This window comes from Sitophilus oryzae, unplaced genomic scaffold, assembly GCF_002938485.1.
Source record: "Sitophilus oryzae breed Bouriz unplaced genomic scaffold, Soryzae_2.0 scaffold_907_pilon_pilon, whole genome shotgun sequence".
In the NCBI taxonomy this organism is placed as follows: domain Eukaryota; kingdom Metazoa; phylum Arthropoda; class Insecta; order Coleoptera; family Curculionidae; genus Sitophilus; species Sitophilus oryzae.
Window position 1 is genome coordinate 283,936 of NW_022147536.1, and position 16,564 is coordinate 300,499.

The 16,564-nt window shown below is 34.4% G+C and overlaps 2 protein-coding genes across 2 annotated transcripts in view; one reads left to right on the forward strand and one right to left on the reverse strand.

Annotated features, from left to right (window-relative positions):
- The window catches only part of LOC115890676, a 298,050-nt gene that overhangs the window by 83,567 nt on the left and 197,919 nt on the right, over nt 1-16,564 (forward strand). The gene's annotated exons all lie outside the window — the stretch shown is intronic.
- Nucleotides 1-16,564, reverse strand: part of LOC115890660 (homeobox protein orthopedia-like) — a 112,772-nt gene that overhangs the window by 11,391 nt on the left and 84,817 nt on the right. The window contains exon 4 of the mRNA XM_030910958.1: nt 14,478-14,633. Coding sequence (XP_030766818.1) covers nt 14,478-14,633 — 156 coding nt within the window. The remainder of the gene's footprint in view (nt 1-14,477; nt 14,634-16,564) is intronic.

Sequence of the window (16,564 nt, forward strand, 5' to 3'; positions counted from 1 at the left end):
ATTGATCACGTTTTATTTAATACATTGAATAAGCGTATACCTACATAGAAACTGATTAATCTAACCCCTGTCTATTTTAAAGTCATGGTTTAAATTATATAGGATACTTTAGCATATGGGGTGAGGTTGTTTGTGTGGGTGAGAATGATCAATGAAAAATAATTATTGGCTGCGATGTAAAAAATACAAGATTAGGCTTCCAAACTAAATATTTATTTTCTGAATCAAAAACAAGAAAGAAATACTAACAGATCTTTCTTGTTTTACCACAATTGACACGCAGGATGAGATTGTCCACGGGGTGAGATTGATCATTCGATGATCAATCTCGCCCGTACTAAGCGATTAATCTGACCCCTTGGAACAAATTAAAGTATAATCACATAATTCACCAACGAAAATAACTAAAATTCGGAATATGACTTGCAGAAACATTAAAAAATAGCGCCATGTAATCAGTGTGTTCGTTACTATATCACAATTTGGTTTACAAATCAAAGTTCTAGAAGTTGTAAATGAAAGAAAAAACAGTTAAACAATTTGAATGTATATTTTAGACAAAAAACAGCGATTTAACGACGTGACTTGTACAAATTCCCTTCGGTCATGTTTCTACTAAACACACTTGGCGGTTTAACATTAAACGAACCGACGCACAGAAGGGTTTCTGAAAAAATTAGGTGGACAAAATTTGATTTGACAAATGTGACCTTTTTTAAGAAACAGCAATATTATTGTTAAGATAACATACGAATACACTATATATTATGATTTTTTTCCACCTTAAGGAATTTTTGTTTTTGTTTCCATGCCACAATACAAAACAAGCATATTTATTTGAGTTATTAAGACAAAGTTTGAAATTCGATACTTTTTGTAGTAGCTACTTTTCTTGAAAACGTTAATATGGATATTGATGAAGCAGGTAAATACTACAAATTATTAATATGTTGTTCAATATATTCGATGTAACTGTTCCTAAAAGTAAATTTAAAATATTTGACGTTTTAAATTTTAAGTAAAGCTAGGTTTTTGTTATAGTTCCGTGTATTTCCCGCTTAATTTTTTTTTAAATTGTCTAGATAGTAGTGTCTAGTACACGAATTTAAAAAGTTTAGACCCGATAATACCCGATTTTCCAAGATTTTTCTTTTTATAAAAATCATGTAATTTCACACAATTATAAAACTTGTTAATTTTTATTTCGTTATTTAATTTTAGGACCATCTGGCGTGAAGATATTCACCAAAAAGCAATTATTTGATGTATAATAAACGAATAAGAATTGCCAAATATAACAGAAAAACTGCGTTTTTTAGAAAACTTTTTACTTTCTTATGATGATTTCTCGGATGACTGTAAAAAAGAAATAAAATATAAATTTTCAAGATTTAGGGCCGAGTTTAAAAAAAAATAACAGAAGCAAGTTTTCAGAAAAATTATTTTCTCAAAAAAAATGCTACGTGGCTTTGTTTGCCAAAAGCAGTGCCAAACTTGGGAAGACCCAAAAAGTCGTTTTTTGAATTGAGTGAGAGAAGTAAAAGAAGAAAGGCCAAGGAAGTTCTTACTAAAACAGATGCCAAGTTACTTACCTACGCGACTCAAATGCAATTGCATGCAGAAGGACATCGAACTGCATCAAAGTTAGTAACTTTGATGCAGTTCTTTGATAACAACAGAAGATCCCTCTGACGATGACGATCCATCTAATACGTTTTCTTCTGACGGGGAATCATCATCTAACTAAAAATGGACAAGGTTTTTGGGAACATAATTATTTTGTATTTTTTTAGAGTTAATAATTAAATTTCCATATTTTCTTCTTTCTGTTATTCTTATATTGTATTATATTTTTTACCCATACAAATCGTGTAAATTACAAAATTTCACATTAGTTTGCTATTATTCCAAATTAAAATCAATAAAATACATTTGACCGCCTAATTTTTTCAAATATCCCTCTGTGCGACGATTCGCGCGCTACATTTGAATTAATAAAAATGCAACCTAGTGATCAGTCTCACCTCCGAGCTCACCCCCGGAGATCAATTTCACCCCAAACGACGGTAGAGATTATTGATTATCACTTTACATAAACTGGTTCATTTTTTCATTAGCAAGATTATTAGTATTTGTTTATTATCCAAATTATGATTACAGAACCATAACGTTTTTTTCCAATTTTTTATTCAGTCAATTTTCCTTGTTATTTTCTTTTAAGTGATTTTTATCTTATCTATTTTATAACAGCAGAGTATAATGACGAATATCTCATATATTTTACTAAAAAATACATTCGCCAAAGTTGAAAATCATGGAAAATATTTCAGTTTGCACAAAACGTAAAAGCTAACTGATTAATTAACACTTTGGGTACATTTTTTCACGGTTGCTTATTTTTTAAATAAATATTTTAAATCGTAACAATCGTTCCGTTCAGGGTCTTTCTCCTATTATGTTTCGAAAAAGGCTCTAAAACGTTTTTAACAGCTTTTAGTTGTGACTCCGTTCGCGGTGACCTTGCTTTTATTGTTAATGACGATGCCATCACAGTTTCTGCCACTACAGCTCTTTTTTCAAACAGTTCTTTTTTTCAAAAATTCCATTAGAATTTATTTGTTTTTAGTCTTGTTAGGGACACGGGGTAACTGTTTACATAAGATTCTTTTTTTTAAGTATAATCTTTAAAAGTATAAATCCTCGAATCACAGACCATTGGACGGACAAATATTGGAGACGGCCATTACATTATTTAACGGACTGTTCGTCATAATGACGGATGTCTGGTCAGTTTATTTCTAGAATCTTGGAGAATTCGCTTATGCAGTAACGGTTCCTAAATCGTACCTTCAATATCTGGTTTAAAATTGCATTGGCAAGACGCCTTGCACTATATTTAGTTAGCCCAAAAAATTTCAAAGCCATTTTCCAGCTTTCAAAGCGGTAAGGAAAGCAGTGGCGGATACAGAGGGGGGCCCGGGCCCCCCCCCCCTAAAATCTGTAAATTGTGTTAAATATTAGGCTTTTGGATTAAAAATGGCGCCCTAAAAAGCATATTCTACATAACTTTTTATTTTTGGCCCCCCTAAAATAAATTCCTGTATCCGCTCCTGAGCGAAAGTATTCGATTAGCGGAACGCCAAGCAAACGATCTTGGTATTCTCGTTGCCGTGCGAATCGTTTTCTGGATACGCGTTCAGCACATACTGACAGCAACACATTTTTTCAGGTATCTAATAGTTTACTAATAGTCAAATGTGGATAAAACGATGAAATGTCTCAATGTTACGTGAATTTCATAACCTATTGTTGAGTTATATCAACCTATTTTAATATGGATATGGATATGCCATTATTCTTATTATACGAAGGAAAAGTTACAGAATTCGGGACCAGTAATACCTAAGATCTTTTTCAAGTAGGATGACCGATTGAAAAAATAATACATCGAAATTTTTTTGTACCTGTGCACAATTTAATATTTCAATGAATTACGGTCAGTAAGTTTGTATGGCTTGAGGTAATGTAATTGATAATGTGTATTTTTTTCTGAAACTAGAGAATGTCTCCTTACATTCCACATGGCTAAACATCAGCCTACTTCTAAAAAACACGTACAAAATTCATCACAGAACTTCAATACACTGATGACTGCGCTCTAGTTGCCAACAGGTTACAACAATTACAAGAAATGTTGAACACATATACCTGGGCATACGAGGCTTTGGGCCTTAAGCTAAACATCGACAAAACCAAAATCATGTGCACTCCCCCGGAATATCATAACAATGCTATAAAAATCGGAGGAGAACTATTGGAATATGTAGCGGAATTTAATTACCTCGGCAGTTTGATTTCGGAACAGGCCAATATCGACTCTGATATTCAGCACAGGATTAGCAGCGCCTCAAGAGCATTCTGGAAATTAAAAGACAGGGTTCTCTACAATCATCACTTGAGTACAAAAACGAAACTTGCAGTGTACCGAGCAATTATAATCCCCACCATGTTATATGGGAGCGAAATCTGGGTGCCGTACCGCCGACACATGAACGCATTACACAAGTTGCAACAGAGACACCTTAGACAACTCTTAAGAATCCGGTGTTTCCATCACGTCTCAAACGTATTGGTCTTTGAAAAAGCTAACTGCGAGAGTATTGAAGTCATGGTTACAAAATCCCGCTTAAGATGGGCTGGTCACGTATGCAGAATGCAAGAAAACCGCATACCAAAATCTCTGCTGTACGGTGAGCTTGTAGACCGTAAGAGGAGGCCGGGCGGACAACTCAAAAGGTACAAGGACATTTTCCACGAAAAATTAAAGGAGATTGACATGCAGAATCATTGGGAAGAAGCAATTCACAATAGAACTCAATGGAAAGGAATTGTAAACTCCGTTAACAGCGACAACCAGAAGGTAAAGGGGAAGCAAAGCAATGAGATTTTTGAATGTCCGGAGTGCGATAGGCAAATAACAATACGTATCGGGCTTTTCAGTCATAGAAAAGCTCATGAAAGAAAACGCCGTGCGTGACCATCTTTTGATGCGTGTCGAATACTCGCCAGCGAGTAATGGCAGTATGTATATGTAGTACTTCTAAAAATACCGCATATAATTTATATTGTTATTTTCAGTGATATTGCCTAAACAGTACTTTTGTATGGTTACTCAATTTGTATCAGTACGATTTATAAAAGTAACAGATTTAATAGAGGAATCTTACGGTATAGCTGTAGGTATAGCAAATGCTAATCTTATTCGAAATCTAGCATATGGTTTGTAGACAGAGATGTTTACTAATAATTTTTTTTAACAGGACACTGTCTCCTCAACAAACACCTCAGTAGGCTGAAGCTGAGGAACAACGGCGAAAGCAGATTCTTTGGGAAAAATGGGGAAACACCCGAACACCTTATCACTGAGTGCGCCGAGACGACGACCGTTCGTGCCATCAACTTTGGTACGGCTGATGTCGAGGATGGAGAGCTGATCTCTGTGGAGCCGTCTCAGATACTGGCTTATGTTAAAGCCCTGAGACTCTATATTAGCTATAACTCGTTATAACTCAAGAAAGGAGAAAACACAATAGATCTGTGAGGTCGCGGTGATTAACTCCCCTCTTAAACATTCTACATTCTTATGCTGATTTGAGGTACAAAATGACCTACAAACTTAAACAGTAAACTGAGACAATGGTAGTTGTCCGGCCAGATAAAAATAGTGGTTCGGAAAATGAGTTTGTGATATTTATTAACAAGTTAAAGACCAATGTGGTATTTTCAACCCATTTTAAAATTATGGTTCGTTAAAAAAGGCGTTTTCTTTCATCAGCTTTTCTGTGACTCAAATTCCCTATACGTGATGTTATCTCTCTTCCGAACTCCGGACATTCAAAAATCTCATTGCTTTGTTGCCTCTTTACTTTTTGGTTGCCGTAAACTGAGTTTACAATTTTTCTCCATTGCGTTCTATTGTGCTCTGCTTTCTTCCACTGATTCTGCTATCCCTTTTAAGTTTTCGTGGAAAATATCGTTGTACCTTTTGATTTGTCCACCCGGTTCCCTCTTACCGTCTGCAAGCTCACCGTAAGGTTGATATTGTAGCATTTTCATTGTCCAAATGCTACTTTGTTTTACTATAGACGGTATTTTATTATTGTATCGATATTCTTTTTACATTACTACAACACTTAAATTTCGGAACGCTCTCTATCGAAAATATTGAATCGTACCTTGGTGTATCGACAAGACGGGAAACGTCAAAATCGTCACCTCGGATTTGGCGGTTGCCGAGGTCACTGTGCCATTTTTCAATAAATTTATTTGGCTGGTATTTTTCACAATATGGGAAAAATATTGTGATTTTGTTATCCTATAGATCCAGTTAAAGGTCCCATATAGATTTTGATTGCTTAGATTTTAATGGATCTATAGTTTTGGTAAGAATTTCTTTGACATTCCATTCGTTAGAAAAAACCTTCACATGCCTTTCTTTTAGATTCCAGTTTTTTTATGAGAAGTGTCCAGCCCTTATTTGAGAAGAAATGTTAAATAATTATTGATTGTGTGCCTTCACAATGAGGTAAATTAATACCTTCGTAAATTTTTCGAGTTTTTTAAAATGTAAGGTTAACATATACCGTGCATTTCTTTTTAGGTTTTTCTACGTATTTTTCTCAACGTTTTTCTACGTATTTTTCTCAGCATTTTCCCACGTATTTTTCTTCAAGTATTTCTAGACATTTTTCTAGACGTTTTTCTGCAAGTTGTTCTGCATATTTTTCTAGAAGTTTGTGTCAAGTTCGTCCACAAGTTTTTCTTCGAGATTTTCAATCACCGAGTTAATCTCAGTAGCAGCTTGTTTGGTTAGATTTCAGCCCTGCACCCCTCTGAGGAGAAATTGGATGCTGTGAGGTTTTTGTATTATTAAGATCCTTTTTTTAGTATAATTTGGTATACAAGGCCAGTATATTTTTTTTATAGTAAAGTAAACTTTTATTAATTTGATTTTAAATAATCATTAGTGTGTTAAGAAATTAACTATTCTTAACATTTTACATTTAACCGGTTAAGTACTTGCCTTCGGCATTACTTTAATCTTTAATTTATAAAACTTAACGTTCTGTTATATTTTATATTTTTTTAACACTTTAAGTATTTGCCTTCAACGTTGCTTAAATTTTACTTGTATTTGATTATTAATATAACCATGTTATATTGATTGATTATTCGGATTTAACATCTATTTATGTTAACCTTTTATATCATTACGATCTTTGACCTGTAAGGGCAATCTTGAGTACAGATTTTAATCTTCTCCCCTTAACTATATATAAACAAAAAGGTTCATGAATCTTCGTAGTAAGTCAAGTCAAATTTAAATATTTATTATTCGAATATAACCAAGACCGCCTCTAAAAGTATTTCTTTTATATTGTAATTGTTTGAATAATATTTGAAAAGATATAATTTGATTTTAAACAAGTTTTAAGATAGAGTTTCTTAAATATAATTCTTGTATATTAATGTATATAACTGCTGTGCCGAATAGGTACCGAATAACTTCTACCAAGAAATAAATCTTATTTTTTTTTGGGTATTTGAGTTGTTTCATTGGTTGATCCAGTTTCTCAAAATATTTAATAGCTATACTAATTTTAGTTTCTATTCGGTTAATACACTTGTACAAATTTTCTTATTTCAGTTTGTACTATCCTTTGTAAGTATTAGCATCTTTTTGAAATAAGTGGCGCCCTTTGGTATGCAGTGTAAGGTATAGGTGGGTATCATATTTTTAGCCAAGTGCAGAAGAAAAAGCTTGTTCTCACCGCCTCCGATATAAGAGTAGCCGTTCGCAATATTTTGACTTAAATTTTCAATAAAAGGAAAGTTAATGTCACAATATATTAATTCACAATTTGCCAAAATAAATAATGAAAATTGGGCTAAAAATCAAAAAACATATAACACTTATTTAAAATTGATGAACAATTTCTCCGTTGTGTTTTTTTGCATCTGAGTGTATAAGATATGTGGAAATGATCAACCTGAATATTCACAATAATCACAACCATCCAAAAAATTGGACAACTTCTAGGCAAAGAGGTACGATTTAAACTACTTCGTCCTAGCAAAATAAAACACTAAATCACCACAATACACCAAAACACTTTTACTTTTACACTGGACGCGCGTTTTGCTAACCATGTTATTGGTTACCAGCAGTGTATAATAATCTGCTGATGATGCTAACATGGTTAGCGAAACGCGCGTCCAGTGTAAAAGTAAAAGTGTTTTGGTGTATTGTGGTGATTTAGTGTTTTATTTTGCTGTGTAACAGTGTAACACCAAAGGTTCCAACCCTTAACTATAATATACTTCGTCCTATACAATAGTATATTAAGCAACGAGTTTCGAAAACGACGTTTTGCACACGAGTTCGACAGTTTGTTGTAGCACAATTCACAAATCGAACGAGTGTATAAAGAAGTTTTCGAACGAGTTTTTTACGCTATTTTTTCTACGACTACAAATTAGCAACAGACTCACTCAGTTTTTGTCAGTTTTGTGGAATAATTTGTGATGTAATGATGACATTGGAGGTTAGAAATGGAGGATAAACATTGGATGTTAAAAATCTTAAAATTGACACATGTGTCAATTTTAACACGGCATGTCGTGTGCACTAAGACCTATGTCGTGCGCTAAGTCCTTAGCACTAGCGATGGGAACTATCGAATGAATTAAACTATCGAATGGTTACTGAATGAATGATTTCAACTATCGAATGGTTTTATTCGAATAAAATCATTCATTCATTTGTATACTAAAGCATATGTGACAACCTCGCCGTGCGTTATCGTTGCGCCACGTATGTCCTTATCTATATCTGACTCCGCAAAAAATCACAGATGCCGGCTTCTTTCATAGCATTGCCACCGACCGCTGTCGGGTTTCTCGGAAAGAAACCTACGTCGCCGGGCGACAACTAAAATTCAGTTAATATTTTATTATAATCGATCCTGACGAATAAATGAATTTCATAAATGAATTAATTTTATAAATGAATGGTTTTTGCTGCCGAATTACTAGAATACAATACTTCAAGCCAGATGACGGATCTATTCGATAATTTTTATTCGAATAGTTTTCAACGAATGTTTTCTTACTAACTATCGAATTATTCGAATGAATTGCAACTATCGAATGTTTCGATAGTATTCATTCGATAGTTCCCACTACTACTTAGCACACGACAGTTTGCAAAACGCCAATTTCTGATCGAGTTTTCCGTGTGTCAAACTGCATTTTCTAGGCTAGTTTCTAGAAAAAATAAACGTATTTAAAACCAAATCTAATAATACAATTGTAGAATTGTTTGTACCAAAGTATTATGTAAGTCGATCCCCTCGCTTCCCAATCTAGTTTTCTGCGGAATTGAAGAGAAAGGTTATAGCCAAAAAGAGTGCGCACAGGAGGTACAGAGCCGCGGGTAAGGGTTACAGTGTCTTTGACTCATTGCGGCAAGAATGCAAGGAATTGACTCGTATTTGTTATGAAAACTATGTATCTAATATCGAAAGACAGATAAATGAAAACACGAGTCGATTCTGGAATTTTATAAGGGATAAAAAGCGGGAACACGGCAATTTTCCCGAGACAATTGTTTTCAGCGGAACAACTAGGAAATGGTGGAGAGCCGATCTTTTTGCTTCTCACTTTGGTTTTGTGTACGAAGCTTTTGAGGGTACTGAGGGTACTGAGGTTTCTGTCACCGGATTTGAGTGGCGGTCTGGTTGATGGAATCAACATTATTGAACTGAAATATGAGGTATTGTTAAATTTGTTATTATCTCTCAACATTATAAAAGGACCGGGCCCTGATAAGTTGCCAAATTTGATGCTTAGAGAGTGTGCTGTGTCCCTCTGTGACCCTTTATGGTTTATTTTTAATAGATCACTTAAGCAAGGCTTTTTTCCTACTAGGTGGAAACACTCATTTGTTACTCCCATTTTTAAAAGCGGGATAGGTGTAATATAGTAAATTACAGGCCTGTGTGTATTCAATCTTCTGTACCCAAGGTGCTCGAGAGGACGGTGATGCCTGTTCTTGAGAATAGCTTTAAGAATATTATAACTGAACATCAGCATGGCTTCGTAAGTGGGAGGTCAACTGTGACAAATCTATTTGCATATACTGATTTTATTAGCAACACTTTGGATCAAGGTTGTGAGGTGCATTCCATATATACCGATTTTAGCAAGGCGTTTGGTCTTTTGGATCAAAACATTTTATTGAATAAACTACAGAATTATGGTATTAGTGGCTCATTTTTGTCATGGTTGGTGTCCTACTTGCGAGGACGTTCTCTTCAAGTGAAGGTTGATGGATACCTCTCGTCAACTTTTAACGTTAAATCAGGCATACCACAGGGATCTCATCTTGGTCCTAGACTGTTTCTGGTTTTAGTAAATGATATTGGTCACTTTTTTAATTCAAATTATTTGCTTTTTGCTGATGATCTAAAACTCTTGAGATGCATAAGATCAAGTCAGGATTGTGAACTACTCCCGAAAGATATAAATGGGTTGATGGAATGGTGCGACTTGAATAATTTAAAGCTGAATAGAGACAAGTGCTCATATATTGTATTCACTCGCCATCGAAACTACACTGAGTACAAATATAGAATGGGTGACTTTGCGCTACCCAGAGTAAATCTTATTAAGGATCTGGGTATTTTCTTAGACAGTAAGCTTAAGTTTTCGGACCACTACCAGCATATTATTGCCAAGGCATGTCGAATGACGGGATTAATTATTAGAACATCTAGGGATTTTAGGGATTTGCGCTCTTTGGTTGTGATTTTCACTTCCCTGGTGCGCTCAGTGTTGGAGTATGGTTCAACAATATGGTGCCCCTATTATCTTACACATAAAAGCCGCATTGAGGCCGTGCAGAACAGGTTTCTGAGACATCTTCGATATAGATGTGGGTCAGGACATTCAGACATGGGGGTGGGTGCATTGAGAGAGCACTTTGGGTTGAGTTCGTTGGAGGACAGGAGAGTGTTTTTAGTTATGTGTTTTATGTTCAAATTGTTAAATAATATTATAATTTCTCCTCACTTACTACAGCGAATAAACTTTGCAGCTAACCCAAGAAATTTTAGGCATAATGATGTGTTGGCTAGTGGTAGATTTAACACTAGGCATTCCCAGAATATGCCTCTTAATCGGCTTGTTTCATATGTCAATGCTTCTGCAATGAAGACCTTGACTTTTGGGGGGTGTCCTTAAATACATTTAGAACCAGATTGGGAAGAAGTATCCTCTGAGTGCAATGTGTAAAAGTATATTTTTCTTGTCTTAAAAGTATATGTATTATATCTTGTTGTATACATTTTGAATGTTTTTTAAGAGTGTTGAAGTGTCTATATTATTTTATTTTTTTTACTTTATATTTGTATTTTTTTACTTTTTGGATTTATGAATGTAAAATGGTTTACCGTTGAAATAATAATAAAATAAATAAATTCTCCGCCAAGAAAATAAATGAAGTCCGTGATTTTTTTGTCCAACAAAAATCCCCGTAAAATCCCATAAAACACGTAACTCGAAATGAATGCGAAACCCATTACCAGGTACTCCAGTCCTAACACCCGGTACATTCTCGGTCGCCGTTCTCATATCCGAGAGAGCCGCCGAAAGGTGGCAAAAGTCGCGACTCTCTGTAAAAATACTGTAAATAGTCGATGGTTTGTGCAAACAGTGTGCCCCTTCGAACGTCTCCAACGTATATACCATGTCTTTCGTCTCCGTAGGTACGTACACACAGTACTCACGAAAATAAAATCAAACCAAACAGGTTAATGGCTGGTGGACGGTGTGCGGTACCAATTATCGGGTGCGCGGCGTATTCCGGTAGCGCTGGTTCGCCCGGGATCTAATCATCGCTAATTACAAAGTTTATGGTTTCGGTAGTACCAACGCCTCGGCTAAAGAGAGTGAGAGAGAAAGAAAATCGATAGATTTTGAAACGGTGGCGAAAAATGCTTTTCACAGCTCTCTGACTCAAATACATATTTATAATACTTCACCTTGTTATGTCATTGGATTAAGTACCTACCACCAGTAAAAAATAGTCGTTCGAATACTGATCTATTCGAAAGCTTCATTATCATCATGATCATTTTCAGTTAATTCAGCCATTTCCAATTATGGTGTAGCCTTCCTCAGATATTTATACCTAGATACACCCTTTGTAGTTAGACCCATTGTTGTCTATTGTTGGCTATGCAGGTATAAGTCATCATGGTCCCATCTTTGTCAGGTCGTCATTTTTGGTCTTCATTTGGTCTTCACAGGTCATGACTGGTAGTACACATTGGTCGAATGTTTTCTTCTTTCGATAAAGTAGCATTCTAGATTTGAATATGATTGAGTTTCTTCCATAAGTACTCCATGCTAACTTAATTTTTTGGTTGATTTCTGGTAGTAGAGATGCCGAGCTGTGTATTAGTTATCCCAAACATATGTATTCTTCTACTATTTCCAGTTATGTTTTATTTATTAGAATGTCTTTTCAATCTACTAATTCGTTGTACATTACCTTAGTATAGCGTTTTTTAAACAACCACTGCGAACGGCAGCTTTTCATCGGAGAGCAGTCGTGGATACGGTATTTCACTGGAAAGAAACTAACTAACAATAATAAATCAAAAATACAAATATTGGGCGCCAGGCATGAACAGAGAAAGAAAACACAGTTGTATATTACTTAAAACTAATGACTGTGTTTATCCATGATGAATTCTAATGGTAAATAGCATTGTAGAATTCTAGTAATTATAGTGGTTGTATGTCGAAGAAAGTTGTGTTAAAAATAGTATTAAATATATTTTATGAAAAGGACTATGATAAAATACAATATAGATAAAGCTATAGAAAATATATAAAAGGTAGCATTACTTTAATTAATTTGTTATATTTTATACGATATTAAATCTGAGATGTTTCAAGCCGTAGATTCTAGAATCTGTTCGGTTATTCATCTGTCAATATCACACAATAATAATATACATAGAAAGTCATACCATTACAAGATATGTTCGTAATGAACCTAAGATTTAAATCATATTTTAATTACTAAACTGACATAAAAAGGTTAACCACTAGACGTAAAGTCTGTACGATATTATTCAAGATGTATGTTATTGTTTTAAGACTGAAACTGTAAAACGTAAAACCAGAACTTAGCTGTTCGTTCTTGAAGCAATCCTGTTTCAAAGAGTAGCAGCGTGAGGTGGGACTCGTATCTCTGTACTCTCTCTCGGCCAATGCAGCAAAAGGGGCCAGGATGAGGACACCATGAACCAATACAGCCGTAACTATCGACTAGCCTTAAAGATAGGAGCAAAGCAGCATGGGGCTTACGCTATCAATACTGTGGCAATCTATACATGAGATAAACTATGGGTACAGGGGACACTCGTCCATGGGACATCTGTACATAGGGAAACTACCCGTACATAGGGCATCCAACCATAGGATAATGTCCGTACCTTGGAACACTATCCGTACCTTGGACCCTCGAAATACGAAACTCGTGTTTAAAACCTACCAGTGTAATAAACACAATAAACCTACCTCGAATTACTTCGGAGGGCTCAATAATAAACAAGGGCCACTGTCCTTTCTTCCATTTAACATTCTGGAGGACAAAAGCAAAAGAACACCAATGTACCAACAAATACCAAATACAAGTTGAGCTGAGCCAATACAAAACTCTACCCTGTAACTTCGAAATAGCAGCCGATTCAAATTATACAGCAAGATTTAAATAATTACCATTTCTAAAATCCGGGCTTAGATGGCGACCCTAACCAAAACTGACGTTACCTCGCGGAGAGCGAAACCGTGAAAATAAATGCCCACAGAGCAGCGCAGGATTGTCGACTTGAGAACGTTAGAACTACTCCAAGCGTTTCAAGTAGATTATCAGGCCTGAACGATACGGAATCGGGAGACGATACGCCAGACATCATATATCATATATAAAAAAGACATGTAACGAACTAAAAACGTTACATTAGTTTTTGATAAATTCATTTTGAGACCTACTTTATTGCTGGCTGTATTTAGTTCGTTAATTTGTGTTAGCAGCTCTTCAGGACTATTGGCAATTAGGACTATGTCATCAGCGAATCTTAGATGATTAAAATATTCTCCATCTATGTTTAATCCTTTGTTGGTCCAATGTAGTTCACGGAATATTTCTTCTACTGTTGCTGTAAACTTTTCACCTTCTTCCATTTCTCGCTGGAGAATTAGACGCTCAACGAACTATATGTATCAAATAGACTATTTTCCTCTTCTTGCTGTTTTCAAAGAGTTCACGTTCTAAACCAGCTCTAGGTACTGGGAATGCCTTCACTTCTCACACGGCTGACCCAGGACCTTCTCAGCATTCGTCATAGGGTCCATATTTCAAAGGCTTTGATTCTATTTATAGTTGTTTCTTTCAGTGTCTATGTTTCCACTCCATATAACAGAAAAAACCAGACATCGCACTTCATCGTCCTGTACCTAAGGCCGAAAAATTCAAGGTCTGATCTGTAAGAAACCTTCGAAGCTTTAGGAAATTTGTTCCAGCTTGTTCCATCCTAGGTACCTCCTGGATCTCTTATTTTGTTAATCGTGCATTACAAAATTTAAACTATATGACCTGTTTAATGTCCTCTCCATTTATGTGAATTCTGATGTTCGAAATGTCGTTTCTAACTAACAGCCATACATTTAGTTTTTCTGCTATTTATTTTTAGACCCAGTATTTGGCTTTTAAATGCGATAATAATAAATGTTAAACAGAACTAATACACACCATACGTAACCACACGATACGCGATGAGACACGTCTAGGTACCCACAATAACTATAGTTAACATTAAAAACAATATTTTGTGATATCTTACCTAGAGAATTGAGCCCGTAATGAGCTTGGTAGACGGTACTTGCTGCCGAACTACTGATTGGCAGCGCCGGACTTAATCCAGATCCTTGGTTCAGTTGTCCTAACGACTGACCAAAACTACCCATGGCCACTGTACCCTGACTGAGCTGCGTTAACCCTGAAATAAAATGATCGAAATAAACACAGAATATTATCACAGTTTAAAGAATATATACATATACAGTTGGCTCACTCTAAGGAATTCTAATGTTATTTTGACTTTAAAGGCGGCCCGTGACCCTTTACCCGTGACTTTAAAGGCGGCGAGGTGACAAAAAATTTGTACGTTTACCGGGTGCAGCGGAAGTGCTATTTTATCAGTCAGAATGCTGGCCGTATACGAGGGATCAACTAAAAATACTAAGGAATTTTAATATAGCAAGTAGAAAAATAAAAATACAGCACTAGTTTTATTGATTAACAGTTTTAGGCGTCTTTAATAATTGATCAATATTTATTTACTTTCTTTTTATTATTATTTAATAACATATCTCATAAACCGCAAATTCTAATACGGTTATGATATTGTTCTGGTGTATAATTTTCATATCTGTGGGATCCTATAAATTCTAAGGCACTTTTCCAGGCTCCACACCTACAAGTTATTTTCCTTATCAGACTCTACTTATATATATTATGGTGAATACATTAATATTAAAATATTAGATATATTATTCTATCCTAATTCTTTGGAATATGGAATTATCAATAGGGGAATTATTATTAATAATTATTATGGAAACCCCATATGAAAAATGTATTCTAAATACATATAATAAATTAATTTTTTAATATAATTTTACAATACAATTTTTTGTATTTTTTCTAAATTTTATGATTATTATGAACAGCAATTATAACTGTTAGTAGTTAATTGTGTAATATATTTTAATGTTTGATAAAATTTAGTAAAAACTGAAAAAAATTGACAATGGCAAGACAAGTTGTATCCAAGTACTTTTTATTACCTTTTGATGAAAAGGTAAATAATTCAATGTATGTATGTATGTATGTTGTATGTAGATAATTCAAGTTAAATGCAAACAGCTAAAAGCAAAACATGCTATAACTTAAGAAATATGCAAATATAATTTATTACAATATTTACTACTAATTGAAGAGCACACGGGAAAAACAATGAAAGTACCCAAAAGGGGTACACCTTTTGGTACCTAAATAAACGGGAACATCGATAACGGCCACATAGAAACAGTTTAAAAATGGGAAAAACAATATAAAAGTCCATGCGCAATTTGAATTAAAAAACGCTTTCCTGAACATTTATCATTTCTGGATACTCATCGTTTTTCCCATGTGCTCGTTAATTGTTATATTTACTGTTACATAAAATTTAGTAAAAACTCTAAAAAACTTGTCAATAGCAGAACAAGCTGTATGCACGTATTTTTATTACCTGACGATAAAATTTGGACTTTCCAGGTAGGTACCTAGTTAAAGTTAAATACAAACATCTAAAAAGCAAAACATGCTATTTAAAAAAATGCAAATATCTTAAAAAATAATTTAAGGTGCAATTTGCCCACCGGTAAATACTGGAAAATCCAAAACATAATAGTAAAGTATCTACTACTACTCTAACATGTCTACTAAAATAATAAACTAATTTTTAAAAATAAATATTTTGTGCATATTCGAGTAAAACCTTTTCTTAATTTATATGTATATTTTTAAAACAATTTATTCATCGTTGGGTTTCCATAATTATAATATACTTAATATGTCCAATACTTTAATTATTATATACTTAATATCCTATACTATACCGGGTGTTTAACGGGACATAGGAAATCCCATATAAATTTTAATGGGGTCAATTATTGGCTTCCCTAATTATTTTAGAGAATAATTCTATTTAAGTTTATTGAAGAGCACTAAAACCCACATTCAAGAGAATAACTTTAGATATTTTTGATTAGCCCGTTTACGAGTTATTGCCCATTTCTTTTTTAATATTTCTCCTTTCTTATGGCCCTGTATTTACTTATGAGCACCAGTCAAGGTAATAGATAACTGTCAAATGAAGTTGTC